Raw genomic sequence first — 21,133 nt, 5'->3', positions numbered from 1 at the left:
CAGAGAAAGCAATTTTCCAGCTTCTGCCCCACAAAAAATCACTCGTTTCTCCTCCCCACGCACCCTCTGCTCTGTATAATAAATATTTATCTCTCCAAAAAGCTCTTTTTTTTTTTTTTTTAATATCAGAGTCACTGTGGCTACAGCAGGACACCAGCTGCAAAGTATCCCAGATTGGGGCATCTCCTTTTTTAACTAGTTGAAATTTCCCTGCCTGAAATTGCAGGGAAAATACGTAGGAAAAATGCTTTAATCGCTTCTTCCTCTCCTTGCCAAGTAGCTGGGGGCTGTGGACCCGCATTGCCCAAATTTCATTTGCTCCCCACCAGCTCTGGAAGGATTTCTGGGGGAGTTTGCTGTTGAGGAATGGGGTGAGCAACCCAAATTTCCCCCGGGATGGGTGTTTTTGCACCGGGCTCAGGAACAACTCACAAATCATCCTGCAAAGGGGATCCATCCATCCACGTCCACCCCTCGCCCTGAGTCGGGATGGTGCTGAGCCCCGTCCAGCTCCCCGTTATTTCTTTGCTCATGGCCCCGATGAAATCCTAGGGAAAGAGGAGGGGGACCCCTTCTCCCCTTTTCTTCCTCCCTTCTCCCCCTTTTCTTCCTCCCTTCTCCCCCTTTTCTTCCTCCCTTCTCCCCCTTTTCTTCCCCCCCTCTCCCCCTTCCCCCCCACTTTTTCTCCCTTTTTCCCCCCCTTCACCCCTCTTTTCTCCCCCTTCTATTATTATTTTATTACTTTATTACTATTATTTCCCCCCTCTATTATTATTATTTATTTTTCCCTGGCAGCCGGTTGTCTCTGCAATTCGGGCAGGCAGCATCAGCTGCAAAAATATATCCGATTCGGGGTCACGATGCTTTCTCTTTGGTCCTTTACCTTCTCCTCCACGCTCTTCAGCATCATCAGCTCTGCCCTCCTGTCCTTGCAGTCATCTCCTGCCTCTTTCCAGGGCAGGGTTTTTGCAGAAACCCAGTAGCATTTGGTTGCGAAGGGCTGCCAGCCCGTAGGGCAGAGCCAGCAGCCCTCGGCACCTGGGGCAGGGGTTGGGGACGTGAGCTGGGTAAGGGGCAAAGCTGGGGGACCCCTCCCCAGCACCCTCCCAAGCTTTTCTCAACCCCCTGGGTGTTTTTGTTTTAGGGGAAAAAAAAAATCTTTATGAGAACTGGGGGCGAAAGCTGGGGCTGGAGGGGTAGGAGCAGAGGTTGACGGTACAAAGAGGGGTGCATGGAGAGGGGAGGGATAAAGGTGACAACACGGAGGGAAAGCAGCAGGATGGAGGGGTCCAGGGGGGCTTTCCCTCGCCGTCGTGCCCCGTTTTCTGCGTGGAGGGGCCCAAAGCAAGCCAGCACCCCCCTAACAGTGTGGGCTACCTGGTGCCTGGTGGCTCTCGGCCTCGCACAGCCGCTCTCTGAGCCGCAGCTGGAAGCAGTTCAGGGAGCGGTTGGAGCTGGAGGTGCCCTTGCCCGGGCAGGGTTCCCAGGAGCATGAGCCAGTGGGATTGAGGCCGTTTCCATCTGAAATTGGGGGGCGGGATGGGTTTGACCCCAGGATTGCAAGCAGCGGGGTGAAACCCTTGTGCGGAGCCACCCTTGGGGTGGGATGGAGCAAGGTGCTGCCTGGGGGAGCAGGGATTTGTGGCAGCACAGGCATCAAACCCACAAAAAAAACCAGCCTGGTGGGGCCAGGAGCTGTTTTCTTGCTCTAAATACAGGCAAAATACGGAGCTGCCATGGCTTTTGGGGGGGATTTGATTTGTTTTCCCCCCACCCCACGGCACCCCGCCGCTCACCGTGTCGCTGCAGCAGCCACAGCACGATGCCCGCCAGGACGGCGGCCCCAACCCATCCGGCTCCCAGTATCGCCCAGTACCACCGGCGACCTGCAATGGGACCTGTACTGGGAGCGAAAACTGCATCGTCGCTGTCCCTGCCCTGTTTTAACGCCCTTCGGTTTGGTGCCCACGTCATGGGGACGGTCACGTCTGTCCGCCCCCTCGCCCTGCATCCTCCAAGGTGGCTTGGAGGGGAGGTGAGAAGCAAAAAAAAAAAAAAAACACCCACAAGCTGCCTCCCTCGCTTGGCTGAGGGGATGAGCAGCAGCTCAGCTCCTCTGCACCCCGTGCTGCACCTGGGAGGGGGTTTGGGGGGTCCTGGCTCAAGGGAAGGACCCAAAATTAAGCCTTGGGGTGCTCAAAGCCACAATTTCTGCTCGGTTGCACCCCGCCTGCAGAAGCCCTTGAGCTACGTAAGAAAGGGGAGCGTGCAAAAGCTCTGCAGGTAGCGGTGTCCTCGGGGGAAATCCTCCTTGCAGCACATTTCCCTCCCTCCTCGTTTCTGAGAGATTTGGGGAAAAGAAATCTGCTCGTGCAGCAGCTCTGCGCCTTAGCGGAGGTGGGCAGCAAACATCCTCGAGGAAAATGAGGATTTGGGCTGGGAGAAACCCTTTTCTCCCTGTGTTTTCCCCCTGTTAGGGCCCAGCAGCTCCAGGGTGGCATCAGGGACACCACCAGTACCGTGGGCGTCCAGCCCACCTCCCCCAAAAGATATGGGACCAAAGCCCAGAGGGACCCCAGCACCCATGGGTACGAAGCAAATCCACTCACCGGGAGGCTTTGGGAGCTGCGGGGTGCCACTGGGACCCTGTGGCACCTCCAGGTTGGTGTAAACCGTTGTCACCGCCATCGCCGGTGGTCCCCAGGGAGCAGCAGAGCCAGGTCCAGGGGCAGAAAAATGAAATTATTATTATTTTTTTAATTATTTTTTTCCAGGAGTTTAAGCTGGGTGAAGCGGCGCTGGGTGACTGAGCCTCACCCGCCACCCTCTGCTCCCCGACCTGCTGCGGCCGCCCACAAAAAGTGGTTTCCGAAAGCAAAGCAGCCTCTGAGAGGTGCAAAAGGAAGGGCATATTGTTTAATTAGCATTAAATTAAAAAAAAAAAAAGGCAAAAAGAAATATCAAAATAAAAAACATTAAAAAAGCAATAGCAACCCCTTCTTTGCCTGGAGAGGAGGGGCAGGGCAGGGCTTTCATCTCGTTTATTATTATTTTTTAATGCAATTATCTTCTTGCATAGAGGTTTCTGCACCTTGCTGGGGAGGGGACTGGGGGGGGTAACAGGTGCTGCTCGCCCCCACTGTGTCTCCACACCCTTCCACCACTTGCTGCAGCCCCAATTTTAATTCAGCTCCTGTCTCCTCCAGGCAAACCTCTCTATCCTCTAAGGGATGAGCATAATTCCCTTTTCCATGCAATTATCCCCAAAATTTCACTTAATAATCACTACCTTTCCCTTTCCCACCTTTGGAGGTGAGGATAAAACCTTGGAGGGGGGGAAGAAGAAGCAGAAGCCACCAGTGCTCAGTCCCTTGGCCTCCAGCACCTCTGCAAGCCAGGGACAGGTATAAGAGATGGGTATTTTAGCGAAAATAAATAAAATGAAATAGACTTTAGGGTAGAATCTGCACAGCTGCTCCCTCTCTAACATTTTTTGCAAAAGTGCTGCAAAAATGTGTCGTCGTCGTCGTCCCCCCCAGCTGCAGCAGCCTGTGGTTTAGCACCTTTTCAGAACCTCATCCACAAGGTGTAACAGATCAACACCTCGTTTTGTTTTGTGTCTTTAATTTTCAAGCCATCAAACCCCAAACCTCCCTGTCCTCAGCTCTTCCTGCCTCTGGGCTTTTGAATTTTCTTGGTTTCTCTTGGATTCTGTGCTTTCTCTTTTAAATAACCCCCGAGCAAATTTCTTTTCATGCTGAAGCACTTTGCAGCAGCAAGACATCCAAGCCAGGATGAAATTTCCTTCCTATTTTTATTTTTTATTTTCATTTATGGGTCCCTTCCAACTTGGGGTAGTCTACGATTCTGTTTTTTAATTCCTAGCATCCCTTTTTGCTCTGATTTATTTTTGCTCCTTTTCATCCCATAGTTTAGCACCTTCATGTTATTTTATATTTAATTTAATTTAATTTTTTATTTTATTTTATTTATTTTATTTTATTATTTTATTCCTGCATTTTCTTCTCCCTTTCTCCTATTCTCACAAATACTGGGCAAGCACGAAGAGATGCTTCACCCCAAACATCACCCCTATCATCTCCCTTCATTTAGATGGCTGGGGCTTTGGAGGCGCAAAATTTACATTTTCCATAAATTTCTTCAGCAAAAGTCTTTGGGAATATGGGCAGTGAAGAGCCACCTTGTTACAATGGTTGGATGTAATGATTTCATCAACGAACCTTGCTGGATTTGTCAACCAAATTCAGGTTTGAGACATCCAAGCTCACGTCGCAGCCTCTCCACCCCAACTATTGCTCCAGAGCAAAGAGTACAGACACAGACACAGACACAGATTTCTTGGTTGGAAGAGACCTCAAGATCATCGAGTCCAACCTCCGACCTAACACTAAGTACTCCACTAAACCATATCGCTAAGCTCTACATCTGAACGTCTTTTAAAGACCTCCAGGGATGGCGACTCCACCACCTCCCTGGGCAGCCCGTTCCAATGCTTAATAACCCTTTCGGTAAAGAAGTACTTCCTAACATCCAACCTAAAACTCCCCTGTCGCAACTTTCGCCCATTCCCCCTCGTCCTGTCACCAGGCACGTGGGAGAACAGACCAACCCCCACCTCACTACAGCCTCCTTTAAGGTAACTGTAGAGAGCGATAAGGTCGCCCCTGAGCCTCCTCTTCTCCAGGCTGAACAAGCCCAGCTCCCTCAGCCGCTCCTCGTAAGAATTGTTCTCCAGACCCCTCACCAGCTTGGTCGCCCTTCTCTGGACTCGCTCGAGCACGTCCATGTCCTTCCTGTAGCGAGGGGCCCAAAACTGAACACAGTACTCGAGGTGCGGCCTCACCAGAGCCGAGTACAGGGGGACAATCACTTCCCTAGACCTGCTGGCCACACTGCTTCTTATACAGGCCAGGATGCTGTTGGCCTTCTTGGCCACCTGAGCACACTGCTGGCTCATATTCAGCCGACTATCAACCAGTACTCCCAGGTCCTTCTCGGCCAGGCAGCTTTCCAACCACTCATCTCCCAGCCTGTAGTGCTGCTTGGGGTTGTTGCGCCCCAGGTGCAGGACCCGGCACTTGGCCTTGTTGAACTTCATACAGTTGACCTCAGCCCATCGCTCCAGCCTATCCAGATCCTCCTGCAGAGCCTTCCTGCCCTCGAGCAGATCGACACACGCACTTAGCTTGTACGAGGGTTGCAGAGCAAAGTGGTGGAAACATCTCCTCTGTTTGGGGTGGAAAGGACAAAAATTGGTGGAATTAATGACTGCGAGGAGGTTTTCATGGAGAAGGGGTTGCACAAGCCTCCATGGTTGGTGGCGGTGAACCAGCTGGAGAAATGCTCCTGGGGAAGAAATGGGTGAAAAACCTGCAACTTTTCCCACTTTTACTGCCACCCATCCCAAAATCCAAAACACCTTCACTCACCAACCAATGCCAACTAGGTGACGGCTCCCATCATCGCGGCACGGACCCCCCAGACCCTTCTCGTCCCCTCTTAGGCTGGGGAAAACAACTGAAGCCCTGCTCTCCCTCCTGCTCTACGAGGCAGTGGAGGATGTGGTTTTGCTCTGCAGGATGTTTTTTGGTCAAACAAAGCAGACGAGAAATCATCATTCTCTACCAGACAGCCCCAAACAGGGATCCCAGGGCGCAGCAGAAAGGATGCGTCCATCCCGTTACCCTTTGCCTACATTTTGTGTCTGTGCAAATTCATGTTGGGGATTTCTAGGTGTCCTTTCAACACCCAAAATTTTGGTTCAAATGATTTTGCATCCAATGTGGGTTTTTTTTTGTAAGTAGTTTCCTCCTCCATACCCCATCCTTCAGCCAAAACCCAGGGCTTGGTCCATCCCAGTGGCCCATCCCATCTTTCCTGATCCATCCCCTCTCTTTGGGGGCTGGAGCTGCCCAAAACTAACCTACAAACCCCCTTTTTATTCGACCACCTCAAACACAACCTTTCCGAACCCAAAACACATTATTATTATCTTATTTTCTCCGGTAGAGGGAGTACTACACAAATACTACTCCTGCTCTGGATCACAGAAGCTTTGCTCCAGCTGGGCCAAAGCTCCCTTCAGGCATGGGTCCCAACTCTGGAAAACTTCAAAAATGAGCGGATTAAAATTCAGGTTTGGGTTTGCAAAGGGCAGGGAGCAGGGGAATTTAGCCGGGCAAAATACATTTACACTTGCAGGGAGCAAACCAGCTATAAAGCTGCCACCCAGCACGTGCAAAAAACGTTTTTCTCCATAAAAGTGATGTTTTCACCAGTCTGTGGCCAACCTAAAGGTGCTCTTTCAAAGCCAAGTGTGAAGTGATGCTGCTCTAGCTTTAAAAAAAAATAAAAAAAATTTTTGAAAGATGGCTTTCTTGCAAAATTTGTCATTTTTGAAGGAAATGGGGGTTGGACCTGATGATTTCTTGAGGTCCCTTCCAACCCTTATAATTCTGTGATTCTGTGAAAACAAAAAGCAAATTTCTAGAGACACCTCCTGCCTTGACTGCAGAGGAATTTGGTGCTCTGTTTATCTGCTGGTTTAAAAGCATTTCTCTGGTCTGAATATATGGCATTTGATGGAAAGCTTCCAATGCCTTCTCATCGTGTGCTGCATGTTCTGCAGAGCTCCTGTGCCTCCAAGAGCTGCCCACAGCTTCAGCTGGAAGAAAATATGTGTTTTTGCAAACGCACAGATGGCTGTTTCCAATGGAAATGTGCGCTTCTATTTTTATTTTTATTTTTTGGCCACTCCTCCTAAATATCGTCATTAGCAAGGGGGAGTGGTTAGAGCAGGGGGAGTATTTAGAAAGGAAAAAAAAAAAAGGTTTCTCAGCACACCGATCACTGATCCACACCTTTTGTAACATCCCCACTCACGCAGCGTTGGAGGAATCAGGGAGAAGAGAGATTAGGAACAACACGGCACGCAATAATTTTCTGGGGCAAAACAACCGGGTTTTAGTCCAGCAAGAAAACAGCACCCCACTGGCATGGGCAGAACTCGCCTTGGATGCTCTGAACAATCATGGCTGAGACTGGGAGGAGACTCGGCAGCAGCAGGACAGATGCCTTTAACCACAGAGGTGCTGGGACATGCCTGGGGAAAAAAATAATAATACATTTTGGGGGACTTTAGGGAGCAATCTGCAATGCCAAGGGGTGTCTGGGATGAGGAGCACGGTTCTTGTTGTCTCTGGGTGCTTTGTGCTTATATTGCAGGGGCAATGTTAAATGAATGACCACTGTGGGAATGGATTTTGGGGTGCCGGGACAATGCCTTCTCTTGGGAGGGTGCTGGGGTCCTGGGGGCTCTTCCTCACCACAAAGAGGTTGGAGACCTACCTCTGTGCAAGGTGAGGAAGCTCAAGATGGAAAATGCTGGATGCTCAAGGTGAAAGGACCTTGATTTGGGAGCTCTCCTCCTCCTTCTGCGCTCAACCAGGTGGCTCTAAAGTGGCGTGGTGGAGCTTTCAATGAACGTTGGCTGCTCTTGCAACAAGAATGAGAGCAGCAAGACCTGAAGTCGTGTCCTGTGTAATGACCACAAAGGGCTCGTTTTTCAGTCCTAGACCAACTGGTCCAGGGCAAGAAACCTGTGGCCATCTACCTGTGGCTTTGCTGTCACATCTGCCCATGCAGAAATGGTTTTCGTGCCCCTTCCCACAGGGTGGTGGGCTGAGATCTATCCTGGCACCTTCCCCATGGGATCTTGTGTGTCCGTGACACAGAAAGGAGGTGGGATGGGGATCCTACTCCAGCAGCGTTCGGTCCTTCTCCCCCTATATCTTTTGGGAGCTCAAAAACCTGGCTGGGCTCAGCCAGCTCAAAGCAGGTGATGGATTCAGCCCCGGCCCTAAAACCAGTGCGGTCCCCTTCCCGAGAAACGAACATGGTTGTGCTCACACTGCCCCAGTGGAGAGGTTTCCAATGGGCAAAAACACAGTGAGAAGAGGGCTTGACAATTGCTTGACCAAGCCGATAGCCTTTTATGAGGACATAACTGGGTGGATAGATGACGGTAAAGCAGTGGACGTGGCCTGTCTTGATTTCAGTAAAGCCTTTGACGCCGTCTCCCACGGCATCTCAGCAGCTAAACTGAGGAAGTGTGGTCTGGACGATGGGGTAGTGAGGTGGGCCGTGAACTGTCTGAAGGGAAGAAGCCAGAGGGTTGTGGTCAATGGGACAGAGTTGAGTTAGAGGCCTGTATCTAGTGGGGTCCCTCAGGGGTCAGTACTGGGAGACCTTGACAGGTTGGGGAATTGGGCAGGGAGACCTTATGGCTCCCTACAACTACCTGAAAGGAAGGTGTGGGAGCTGGGGGTCGGCCTCTTCTCACAGATAACTAGTGATAGGACCCGAAGGAATGGCCTCAATTTGTGCTAGGGGAGGTTCAGGTTACCCTGCCACGTAAACCCACAACAGATGGAGACAGGCTCCCCTTTCTGAGCCTCCAACCATGTGTTTGCACATCCCAAGGGGGAAAATCATCTTGATCTCCTGGGAGTCATCATTGCCCCATCTCCCCTTTGCTCTCTGCACCCACAAGAAAACAAACAAACAAACAAACAAAAAGATAATCCTGTTTTGAGGGGACAAAAGGTTATTTTGAGCAGCCAACCAGACCTCAAACACCCTCAGAAACTTCAGTTTTGCCCCAGGAAGAGGTGAGTCAAAGCCTCATAACCATGGATGTTTTCCTTTCTCCTCTGCTAATAGGAAAACATTTATAACATATGTTCAAGTGGCAGCCAGTGAGGTCTTGAGTCATTTTGCCTTGTCGGTCAAGAAAGGCATTCCTACTAATACTGCTCTTCTGCAGGATCGTAGGCTGAGCGATACCCCTCCCCTTGCTCTTACGAGACACTCCTGCACAAGCAGTGTCTACTCCTCTCATTCATTGAATTGGAGCAAAGCAAGAATTCAAAACACACCAGGAGTAGACACACTGCTCTTAGGGTAAGTCCACGTAAAGTCCACATAAAGCCACGAACAATCATGGCTGAGACTGGGAGGAGACTTGGCAGCAGCAGCACAGATGCCTTTAACCACAGAGGTGCTGGGACGTGCCTGGGGAAAAAAATAATAATACATTTTGGGGGACTTTAGGGAGCAATCTGCAATGCCAAGGGGTGTCTGGGATGAGGAGCACGGTTCTTGTTGTCTCTGGGTGCTTTGTGCTTATTTTGCAGGGGCAATGTTAAATGAATGACCACGGTGGGAATGGATTTTGGGGTGCCGGGACAATGCCTTCTCTTGGGAGGGTGCTGGGGTCCTGGGGGCTCTTCCTCACCACAAAGAGGTTGGAGACCTACCTCTGTGCAAGGTGAGGAAGCTCAAGATGGAAAATGCTGGATGCTCAAGGTGAAAGGGCCTTGATTTGGGAGCTCTCCTCCTCCTTCTGCGCTCAACCAGGTGGCTCTAAAGTGGCGTGGTGGAGCTTTCAATGAACGTTGGCTGCTCTTGCAACAAGAATGAGAGCAGCAAGACCTGAAGTCGTGTCCTGTGTAATGACCACAAAGGGCTCGTTTTTCAGTCCTAGACCAACTGGTCCAGGGCAAGAAACCTGTGGCCATTTACCGATGGCTTTGCTGTCACATCTGCCCATGCAGAAATGGTTTTCGTGCCCCTTCCCACAGGGTGGTGGGCTGAGATCTATCCTGGCACCTTCCCCATGGGATCTTGTGTGTCCGTGACACAGAAAGGAGGTGGGATGGGGATCCTACTCCAGCAGCTTTCAGTCCTTCTCCCCCTATACTTTGTGGGAAGCTCAAAAACCTGGCTGGGCTCAGCCAGCTCAAAGCAGGTGATGGATTCAGCCCCGGCCCTAAAACCAGTGCGGTCCCCCTTTCCCGAGAAACGAACATGGTTGTGCTCTCAATGCCCCAGTGGAGAGCTTTCCTGTGGGCAAAAATGCAGCGAAAAGAGGGGGAAAGCACCAAAATGTATCCCAAAGGGTTGGCAGTGCCAAGCTGCCCCCGGATGCTGGAAATTCTGTGGAAGGCTGAGCCATATCCTCTACGCAACTACCATGATGAGCTGTATCCTCTTTGAAACTATCTGAAAGGAAGTTGTGGTGAGCTGGGGGTCAGCCTCTTTTCGCAGATAATTAACAACAGGACTAGAGGAAATGGCCTCGAGTTGTACTAGGGGAGGTTCAGGTTGGAAATTAGGAGACATTTTTTCCTCAGAAAGGGTGATTAGGACTTGGAAAAGGTTGCTCAGGGAGGTGTTGCAGTGACCATGAGATGGTGGAGTTCAGGATCTGATGTGGCAGGAGCAGAGTATCGAGCAGAATCGCAACTCTGGACTTCAGTAGGGCTGACTTTGGCCTTTTCAAGCATTTGCTAGAGGAAATCCCGTGGGACAGGGTACCTGAAGGAAAAGGGGCCCAGGATAGTTGGTTAGCATTCAAGGACTGCTTCTTCTGAGCTCAAGATCAGAGCATCTCAACAGGTAGGAAGTCAGGAAAGAGAGCCAGGAGGCAGGCAGGTTAACCTGCATGGTTAACCAGGGAACTGCTGGGCAAACTTGAGTGGAAGAGGAGAGTCTAAAGGTGATGGAAGGAGGGGCTGGTCACGTGGGAGGAATATAAGGCTGTTGTCAGATACTGTAGGGAGGCAACGAGGAAAGCTAAGGCCTCCCTAGAATTAAACCTTACGAGAGGGGTCAAGGACAACAAAAGGGCTTCTTTAAATACATCACAAATAAAACTAACACTAGAGGCATTGTAGGCCCGCTTTGCTTCACAAAGGGGAAGTTGTGCTTGACTAACCTGACAGCCTTTTATGAGGACATAACTGGGTGGATAGATGACGGTAAAGCAGTGGACGTGGCCTGTCTTGATTTCAGTAAAGCCTTTGACACTGTTTCCCATGGCATCTCAGCAGCTAAACTGAGGAAGTGTGGTCTGGATGATGGGGTACTGAGGTGAACTGTCTGAAGGGAAGAAGCCAGAGGGTCGTAGTCAATGGGATGGAGTTGAGTTAGAGGCCTGTATCTAGTGGGGTCCCTCAGGGGTCGGTACTGGGAGACCTTGACAGGTTGGGGAATTGGGCAGGGAGACCTTATGGCTCCCTACAACTACCTGAAAGGAAGGTGTGGGAGCTGGGGGTCGGCCTCTTCTCACAGATAACTAGTGATAGGACCCGAAGGAATGGCCTCAAGTTGTGCCAGGGGAGGTTCAGGTTGGAAATGAGGAGACATTTCTTCTCAGAAAGAGTGGTCAGGCATTGGGACGGGTTGCCCAGGGAGGTGGTGGAGTCACCGTCCCTGGGGGTGTTCAAGGAAAGGTTGAACGTGGTGCTTAGGGACATGGTTTAGTGGGTGACATTGGTGGCAGGGGGGCAGGTGGGCCTCCATCTTGGGAGTCTTTTCCCGCCTTGATGATTGATTCTTTGATTATCTGAACGGAAAGCAACCGTCAGCCAAGGGCGCACGAATGCACACGGCCGCTTGCTCCGCCTCCTTTCCACCGTTTCCCCGAAATGTTGTGGTTTTCTTGCTCAGTGCTGTGGAAATCACGCCCATTTAACTCTTTGCTGCCCAGATGGTTTCATCCTCCCTTCCCCAGCACACTTTTCCCCATCGGATCCATCCCTCGTGCTCCTGGCAGGGTCTTTCAAGTTCCCCAAATGTGCAGAGACTCGGCTGTATTGTATGGGTCTCTACGCCCTTTGGGACATGGAGTCCTGCTACCGAAACCCTGCCACGTAAACCCACAACAGATGGAGACAGGCTCCCCTTTCTGAGCCTCCAACCATGTGTTTGCACATCCCAAGGGGGAAAATCATCTTGATCTCCTGGGAGTCATCATTGCCCCATCTCCCCTTTGCCCTCTCCACCCACAAGTGAGAAAAAAAAAAAAAAAGATAATCCTGTTTTGAGGGGACAAAAGGTTATTGTGAGCAGCCAACCAGACCTCAAACACCCTCAAAAACTTCAGTTTTGCCCCAGGAAGAGGTGAGTCAAAGCCACATTACCACGGCCCCCACTTTGCCTGCAAACCTTTGCAAGCCAGCTCAGACAAAAAAACGTTGTATTGTATAAGTACATGCAGCGTTACTCCCCCACGGGGGCCCTATATTCCCCCCACGGGGGCCTTATATTCCCCCCACTGGGTGTTTTCAATAAAAAATAAAAAAACAGAAGGTTGCTTTCCTTCCTCTGTTGTCAACAGGAAAACATCTGTAACAGAAGTTCAAGCGCTAACCAGTGAGGGTTTGACTTCTTTAGCCTTATCAGTCAACAGAGGATTGTTTCTGAAGGCGTTCCTACTGCAACAGCTCTTGTCAGGCTGAGTGCTGCCCCTCCCTCGCTGTTACATGGCGCTGCTCAAGGAACAGGGTGACATGAGCTCCCAGGTGCAGAGAGGCTGTATTTAGGGTAAGTCCACATCTGAGCAGCAAAATTTGGGGCCAGCTGAGCAAGCAACGCTCGGCTAGGGGCTGAAATGGGGAGGGAAGGAACGGCCAGCAGGGCAGGTTTCCATCTTCTTTCTTTTTTTTCCTTTAAGATTTTTTTTGTTCCTTTGCCCTCTCCCGTTTTTCCACCCTCGTTGTCTCTTTCTCGCCTTTCTTTTTGCGTTTGTGCTGTTTTTTTTTTCTCATTCTCCTCTCATTCTCTCTCTTTTTTTAATGCCAAAACGGCACACCCAGTGAGCTCGCATGCCACTCATGTATTTCTGTGAGAACAGCCAAAAAAAAAACCCCACATTGCCCAAATTGTTCCTTTTCAGCTGGCTTTGTTGAAGCTTCTGCTACTAGATGTTTAGAACTCCTAGGTGTTTTTTTTTAAGCTGTTTTTAAACATTTCCATCTGTTTTTGCTGTTTTTTTTTCTTTCTGTTTGTTATTTTGGGAGGGCTTTCCCAGTTATATAGCTAAAGCAGCTGGCTGCTTTCTTTGTGCTTTTTCTGGGAGGGAATGGAAAGAAGAATAAAGGTGAAATGAAGCAAAAAATAATATTGATCAGTGTAATTAATAACCTGGGGGGAGCTGAAGTAAAAAAGCAGACTTGGGGGGAGAGGGATAAAACCTGGGTACAAGCCCAGGCTGCTTTGAGTCTACAGGGTGCAAAACCCACCAACGTGTTTGTTTTTTTCAAGGGAATTTTGGTTAATTTTACAGTTCTAACAAAATGGAAGCCTAACCAAAAGAAGATGAGAAGCTCTTCTCTTGAAATGGAGAAACAAAAGCATGCAGCTATCGGTTTCCTTATTTGTCTCAGAAGCTGACATTTTTGGTTTTCAAAGCAGTGCTCAGTTGGGTTTGGGTGGTTTTAGCTCACGCCAGCCAACTTTGAAGCTGAGCCACGCTTTGTCTTACGGAGTTTGGGGTGCCTGCAGCCCACCCTTATTACCACTTTTTATTCCCCCCTGCCAAACTGAATCCTAAAACTTCTTCCAAAACTCTATTTCCCAGCACGACCCCCAGCACTGAATGTTCCTCCTGCAATTTTTCCCTGCGTGCTGCTGTATGCACTCGAAACCAAACCCTTTCTCCTTAAGAGCTTACTCCTAGATGTTTGGTTTTACAATAAATCCATCATCCAGGTGGGGCAGAGTCCTTCCTTGTTTATTTTCCAACAACAGTGCCAAAGATCTGTGGCACAAGAGCTGCTCTGTTTGAACAGCAGCCAGCATGCCCTTTGCTCAGAAAACATTGCAGGGGGAACTGAGATAAGGGATGGCTGCAAACCAAGAATGTCAGCAAGACCAGCTGCTGGCTTATTTCCTCCTCTGTTTTTTTTTAAATTCAGCTTCCTGCTTGCTTGCTGGGCTGAAGTCACTTGGGGAGGGCGTTATGTCACAGAGAGCTCAACTCCCTTTGAGCTTTGAGTGCTGATAGGCAGTATTTTTGTTTTAATTTCTTTTAGTATTTAAAGTCAGTTTAAACTTCTGCCTTTCTCTTTTCTCTTTCTCCTTTTCTTTCTCTTTTTTTCCTTCTCTTTCTTCATCTTTTTCTTTTCTTTCTCTTTCTCCCTTTCTTTCTCCCTTTCTTTCTGCCTTTCTTTCTGCCTTTCTTCCTCCCTTTCTTTCTCCCTTTCTCCCATCGTTTCACCCTTTCTACATTCCCCTGCAGCAGACCACGAGCCCTCTCCCCACCCACGTTTTCGCCATGTCCGCTCCAGATCCCCACAACTCTTCACACCCGGGGCTTTCCCGGCCCCCCAACACTCAACTCTCTCCTTGCTATTGCAGTGTGCTGAGGCAGTTGCTGCCAGAGCACTGGTTACGTGGATGTGATTAGTGAGACACGACATTTCCTTGCCAGCCATGGGGAAAGGAGCCCAAGAAAAAACACACCCCGACCAAGAAGAAGTGCTGAGCCCTCCAAGAGATGAGGAAAAACAATACAAATGGGGTAATGCTGGGGGAAAGTGAGATCTCGCTCCGGTGGGGCACTGGTGGGATGGCACTGGACTGGGTTTCTGAGTGGGTGAGGACAGGCTCTGAATTTTACCATGCAGCCACCTCTAAATCCATCTGGAGGACCTCAAAGAAGGGAGCTCCTATCCCAAGGGGGGGAGGGCTGTAGGATCAACCGTGGATCCAGCAGAAAACGGGCAAATGGGGGGGGGTGGAAAGACCCAGCCCACATCTCCTGCTCTCTTCTCCACCAGACTTCAGCCCCCATGGGATGCAAAGGAAATGTTGTCATGTACAAAGGCTCCTCACTCCACTGTGTGTGGTGCTGAGTCTCCTTGTCTTCGTTCTGCTGGCGGCCTTGATTGGTGAGTCCCCCTGGAGCATCCCCACGACAAGGAGATGGGCCAGGGACCTGTTCTGGGGATGGAGCGGGGAATTCCAGGGTTTTCCCAGCAGGATGAGAAGCCCCCCAAGCATAGCACTGAGCCTGCTTCATGGGGCACCCTCTTTTGTCCGCTAAACCAGGCTCTACTCAACCTTTCCACGGGGGTGCCCCATCATGGCGCATCCCAACCCCCCTACATTTGCTGGAGGGGAACATGTATGATTAAAAAAATGCAATTTTTTTTTTATTTATATATTTTTTTTATTTTATTTTTTATTGTGGCTGTCCGTGCATCTCACCTGCTCATTTTTCTTCTTTTCCAGTTGTGCAGCTGCAGTCTCACTCACCACATCCCCAGTTCTCCCACGTGTGCCCAGCCACGTGGATCGGCTTCCAAAGCAAGTGCTACTATTTCTCAGAGAATGAAACCAACTGGAAGACCAGCTTGGAAAACTGCAAGGCCTTGGAAGCCTCCCTGACCTCCATAGACAGCCAGGAGGAACTGGTGAGAACTGGGCAAAAGCCCCCATGCCAGCTCTGGTGTGGAAAATGTGTGGGACCAGACCAAAAACCCATTTTCCCCCAAATTTCACCCACTGACAAAGCCAGGACAAGATGCCCTGGCAAAAGCACCAGTCCGCGCTGGGGGATGAGCAGTATCACGTTATTTTCTCCAAAACTCCCTCCCTACATCCAGCTGCGTGCTGTCCTGAGCTTTGCCCTCAGGGAGCTTGCTTTTTCCGTGAAACTGTAGAATATTCACATCTCGCAAATGAAATCACCTTCCTATTGCAAGGTGCTCTGCAGCCTGGAGGTGGAACCTGGGTGAGTTGTGTTTGGGGAAGACGGGATCACCTAAAACCTGTTTGATTTTTTGCTCTAAAGGATTTCATCATGCGCTACAAGGGCGAAGCAAACTACTGGTTCGGGCTGCACGAGGATGGCGACGGCCAGTGGAGGTGGACCAACGGCACAGCCTTCAACACCTGGTCAGTCCCTCCGCCTGTTGGGGTTGGGTGCTTCGGGTTGGCAATTAGGGCAGGAGTTCTTACAGGGTCTGGGATGGCCTCTTTTGGGACGGGGACCTTCTGTCACCGCAGCCCTGGTTTTCCACGAGAAGCTTGGGTGGACCAAGGATGCTGCGCGCTGAACCCCTATTAAACCTTGAACACTGCCCCTTCTGACCTTCCCAGGAGAGGAAATCCCGGCTTTTCTTCCAGTTTTTAGGGTAGTTTTCCTACTTCCCTCCCTTCTGCTCACTCTTGAGTGTCTGTGTTGCAGGTTTGTGGTGCGAGGAGGTGGCCCTTGTGCGTACCTAAACCAGGAGAAGATCAGCTCAGGCCTCTGCCACACGGAGAAATACTGGATCTGCAGCAGACCCAACAACTACGTCCTCTGGAGGCAAAAGATTTACCCCGAATAAAAGATTCCACAAACATAAAGCTTGTGCCAGTGCCGCAAGATAAAATAGCACAAAAATTGGTAAAAACTTACTTAAATCTGCTTCTTTGCAGCAACAGTATTGCTGAGTTTCCTTTCTGCTCAGATTCTTGCAGGCTCAGTCAATCTTATGTAGTGTCCAGCGACGAGAGAGATCTGGGTGTTTTAGTTGACAGCAAGCTGAACATGAGCCAGCAGGGTGCCCTGGCAGCCAGGAGGTCCAGCCATATCCTGGAGTGCATCAAGCACCGCATCGCTAGTCAGTCGAGGGAAGTGATTGTCCCGCTCTACTCTGCGCTGGTGCGGCCTCACCTCGAGCACTGTGTGCAGCTCTGGGCACCGCAGTACAAAAAGGACGTAAAACTGTTGGAGAGTGTCCAGAGAAGGGCTACAAAGATGGTGAAGGGCCTAGAAGGGGAAGACGGATGAGGAGCGGCTGAGGTCACTGGGCCTGTTCAGCCTGGAAAAGAGGAGGCTGAGGGGAGACCTCCTCACGGTCTACAGCTTTCTCAGGAGGCGGAGTGGAGGGGCAGGCGCCGATCTATTCTCTGTAGTGACCAGCGATAGGACCCGCGGGAACGGTGTCAAGCTGAAGCAGGGGAGGCTTAGGCTGGACATCAGGAAGAGGTTCTTCACCGAGAGGGTGGTCGCACACTGGAACAGGCTCCCCAGGGAAGCAGTCACTGCACCAAGCCTGTTGGGGTTTAAGAAGCGTTTGGACTGTGCTCTTAGTCATATGGTCTGAATTTTTGGGTAGACCTGTGTGGGGCCTGCAGAGTAAGGAATATTCTCTGATTCTATTCTATGATTCTACTCAAGTCAGCAACACTCCTGTTTCTTTCTCTGATTGTTCAGCAGAAAATCGTTTTATATTTTTCTACACTTGCAAAAGCCATGTTTTTAACGATAAACCTGAAACCTGCGAATCTGATATGCTATGGAGTTATGCTATTTTTTTACTATACACTTCCTATTGGAAGAAGGACAAGGTAAGATTGGAACAGATACAGTATGGATGTACATATTTGGATGGATGTTTTAATAAAAAAAATATAAATTGGAAGCTAATTGCACCAGAGCCTACACTAATACTCTCGGTTGTGCTTGGTTGGGTTCAAACCCTGAAATTCCTCGCAGAGCCGTAATGAGGAGGGTGGGCTTCAGCCCAAATATTAGCAGCAAGAATCCTGCAGGCTGGGCTTTTCGGTGCAGGCACTGCATAGGTCTCCGTCTCCTGCAGTCTTTGAAAGGAGATGGAAAGGTTCTTTCTGGCAAACCCAATTGTGGTCACTTTCACAGCCATCGTAATTCAGCTTCTTGTCTACGAAGGTCGCGCAGCCATTCGCCACATTCCAAAGGGAACTGAACCTGCGAACCAAAACCGTCAGCACCCAAAAGCAGCTCCTTTTCCTCTTGGGAGAGGGGGCAATGGGAGCTTCTCCCCCAGCCTGTCTCACTGGGCTCCAGGTGGCTTCTTGCTGCGGGCTTGCCCAGATGCGCGTGCACATTGCTGTGCTTGCACTAACATCTGGCTCCTTCCTCCACTGGAGCATGCCCAGGGCATTAAAACCACGTTGGCTATATACGTGTGATGAGATGTTGGCTTACAGTGCTCCGTACAGCCAACTGTTGGGCTATAAAGCCTTGCCGGGGGATTACAAGGCTGTCGCAGACACCAAATATTGGAGATCTTGGGGCTGAAATGGAGCAAAGCTGCTCCACACACTGCGGGTTGCAGCTGTACTCACGTGGTGGCGTCGAAGGAGGAGTTGTCCACCCATTTCCATGTGTTGTTGGATGCCTTTAATCCGATCCACACAGATAGCTTCCCCTTGCTGCCCTGCTGGATCCCCTCATTTAAGTGCTCCTGGGAAATGGGAGAGGAGCGGTGGCTTCCAAGGGCCTTCAGCAAGAGGCTCGTTGGGGTGCAAAGCCGGCTTTTTGAACCCATTTGGTTCAGCCTCAAAGAGATGGGCCCTAAACACCACCCGTACCTTGGGTGCTGCCTCGCTGCCTGCTCTGAAGGCAGCTCGGTGGGTGGAAAGAGCTTAAATTCAGAGCCTGAGACACCAAAGGCTCCCCCCGAGCTCTGTGTCCCTCCTTCCTCCTGTGCCAAAGGTGGGAAGAGGCCTCCAAAGCCCTTTAGGTGGTGATTCAGCCCCGTTCCCACCTCGTAGCATGAGGTGGCTTGGAGCTACCAAGCCTCCTGCCACCACCCAGCAGCTTTGGGGCAGTTTTTGCCCCTCTACCCACCAAAACCAAGGACTTTTGGGTCCTTTTCAAGCCTTCTCCACTCTGTACTTACCATATCAGCGGTGTTTCGGAGCACGGCCAGATGGGACCCCCGACTTTCGCAGTCTGTTTTGCCTTGCATCCAAGTCCCAGTCGATTTGGGAACCTGGTAGCACTGGTCCCCAGAAAGCTGCCAAGACTGGGGGCACAGCTTGCAGCCCCCGTGGCCTGGAGAGGAGACGGAGCCGTGAGACACCCCAAAAAGTGCTCAAGGTCTCGCTCAACCGAGCCAAGAGGCACTGGGAGGGGGGCTGTCTCCCCTCCCAAATTTTTCCTGCCCGCTTTTCCCACCCATCCACCACGAGGAGGACCATGGTGGGGCAAGCTGGGTGAAGGTGGAGAGGTGCCTCCTCCTCCAGGAGGCCCACGGAGGCTGGAGATGATCAGCAAAACGAGCTCTTCCTCGCCATGCTCATCGACACCAAGCCGGGCTCGCAGCCCCCCAGGGGCACCCATCCCACCCCGGGGACCCCCCCCGGGGAAGGGGTTACCTGCGGAGCCGTTCCAGCGGCAGACGTAGTGCAGCAGGGAGGGAATCAGGCACGCCTCCATCCTGCTCCTTCCCCCGGCCTCACTCTTGTTCTGCGGAGCGCTCGGAGGCGTCGATGCCTTCTGAAAAACTTAGAGGCAAAATTTTGGGGTGAGATTGAGGGTGTTTGGGGGCAACGCCGTGAAAACCGAGCAGGGCTGAGGGGTTCCCCAAGCTATTGTGCAACCTCCTTTTCTGGTCATGATTGCACCCAACTTCTTCAATAACATTAAAATGTTGCTTCTGTCCTCCACCCTTGCTTTAAAAGACTTTTTTTGTGGTTTTGTGTTTGTTGGTTTGTTTTCAGAGGGGATTTACTCTTGTTGGATGCATCTTGTGGGGCAAAATTTTCCCCCTCCAAATGGAGATGGTCACTGGGACAAAACCCTGACCTCCCCTTGGTGAAAAAAAATACAACCAAAGAACAATTTCCCTTGTGCTCGCTGTGTTTTGGACGTGTTTTCGAGCGGGTTTTACTCACCCTGCACGCTGAGCACCGCCACCAGCACCAGCAGCACCAGGTAGCCCAGCCCGCTCAGCTTCAGGAGGACTCCGTGCCACCGTGGGCACGCAGCGGGAGCTGAAAGAGTCCGTGGTTTTGTTCAGAAAGTACTTTCTTGTAAAATAAAATTTAAATACAATGAAATGAAATAATATGAAATGAAATAATATGAAATAAAATACATCAATAAAATAAATTAATATCATATCACATCATATCATATCATATCATAATAAAATAAAATAAAATAGAGCCCCTCTGTTTGAACAGAACTTGGCGGCTACTTTGCTACTTCCACGGAAAAAAACAAAACAAAACAAAACAAAATAAAACAAGTGAAAACCCAACGATCACAACCTTCTCTTCACATCTCCCACCCCAGGACCCTCCTTGCGTGGGTCCTGCTGCTCGCCGTGGGGCAGCTTTGGTTGGAGCAAAGCCTCCAGGAGCTTGGAGGGGATGGGGAGAAGCCGGACTGCGGCTTCCCAGTTGCACCAGTGGGTCCCAGTGGGGAAGGAGTCCCGGCGGCGGGCTTTGCTCCTGTTGGAGGCTAGGTACAGAGGTTGGGCTTGGAAGTGAGGCCGTCACCTCCAGGTGCTCTGGGAGGCGGTGGGGGTCCTCAGGAGCAGCGGGGACAGACCTGAACCCTTGGGAAATTGGCCTCATTTAGAGCAGATGTTGGCCGGTGGGACTTGGGTCCCTCCAGACCTCCTCTTCACCAGGGTCCTGGGCACATTTCACCAAGCTTCGACTTCCATCCGCTGATGTCAGGGCTGATTTTTGCTGCGGGGAGAGCAGCCCCAGCAGCGAAATCATTCAAGCTCTGGCCGTTTGCAAGCTTCCTTCTCCCCCGTCCTTCCTTCTTTCCTTCCTTCCTTTCGTTGCCCGCATGAACCGGGATCAACCCCGCAACCCAACCGGCGTTTGGCCGTGTTTCTTGGCCAAGACGCGAGCGGACCCAAGCGCCAGCTCTTCCTGGAGGAAACGAAGCTTGCTGTGAGCACCCACCGCCCAAAATCGCACTTACTGTGACACCTTTCGGCAGGCGAAGAGCCCCCTCCGAGCTGCCTTAAATCGGCGTAAATAATTTCCCCAGCCATGGCCAGCTCGCCAGCCTGCAGAAGCGTCCCAGGAGTGGCAAAGTCCCCGGGCAACCTTTGCGTTATGACCAACCTTCTTGCGCCTGCGTCCAGTGCCAGGAAATGGCTTTTTTTTCATCTTTTTTTTTTTTTTATAGGTATATAGATATATCCTACAGCCTTTTCCCTTCAACTGAAGGCTGGCAGGTAGGCAGACGGCCTCGAGGCAGGAGGAGGTCGCACCTCTGGAGGTGCAGAAACACCTTTTGGCTTTAGCGATCGCAGCAAGCACTGCGGTGCTGAGCTGCCAGGAGAGCAGAGCGGTGACAAAAGACAAAATAAAAGCCCTTAAATAAGTTTTTTTTAACGGGGGGCAGGCCAACGCGTACCAGCGGATAGTCAGGGAAGGAGGAGAAAGGTGATATTTGGTGGGTCTTCCCTGGAATACAGCTTGGGCATCGGTTGCGTGTAACCCAAAAGCTGGAAGGGGATGGTTTTGATTTTAATTTATCACT

The 21,133-nt window shown here is 50.8% G+C and overlaps 1 protein-coding gene across 10 annotated transcripts; it reads left to right on the top strand.

Annotated features, from left to right (window-relative positions):
* Positions 1-6,809: 6,809 nt before the first annotated feature.
* LOC118260275 (C-type lectin domain family 2 member B-like) lies at positions 6,810-17,145 on the top strand. 10 transcript variants are annotated; one of them, XM_035570415.2, is made up of 8 exons: positions 6,857-7,109; positions 8,846-8,982; positions 12,203-12,408; positions 14,224-14,386; positions 14,646-14,756; positions 15,100-15,281; positions 15,662-15,765; positions 16,058-16,218. In XM_035570415.2, the coding sequence occupies exons 4-8, from the start codon at positions 14,299-14,301 to the stop codon at positions 16,197-16,199; spliced, it is 627 nt and encodes a 208-aa protein (XP_035426308.1). In that variant the 5' UTR covers positions 6,857-7,109; positions 8,846-8,982; positions 12,203-12,408; positions 14,224-14,298; the 3' UTR covers positions 16,200-16,218. The 10 variants fall into 10 exon arrangements, with proteins under 10 accessions (XP_035426307.1, XP_035426308.1, XP_050572053.1 ...); XM_035570414.2 differs by lacking the exon at positions 8,846-8,982 and having other exon boundaries at positions 6,810-7,109; XM_050716096.1 differs by lacking the exon at positions 8,846-8,982 and having other exon boundaries at positions 6,863-7,109; positions 13,151-14,386.
* Positions 17,146-21,133: the final 3,988 nt, after the last annotated feature.

The sequence above is a fragment of the Cygnus atratus genome, chromosome 33, assembly GCF_013377495.2.
Source record: "Cygnus atratus isolate AKBS03 ecotype Queensland, Australia chromosome 33, CAtr_DNAZoo_HiC_assembly, whole genome shotgun sequence".
In the NCBI taxonomy this organism is placed as follows: Eukaryota; Metazoa; Chordata; class Aves; order Anseriformes; family Anatidae; genus Cygnus; species Cygnus atratus.
The sequence above is the reverse complement of the archived record's forward strand: the minus strand, read 5'-3'. Positions and strand labels throughout refer to the sequence as shown.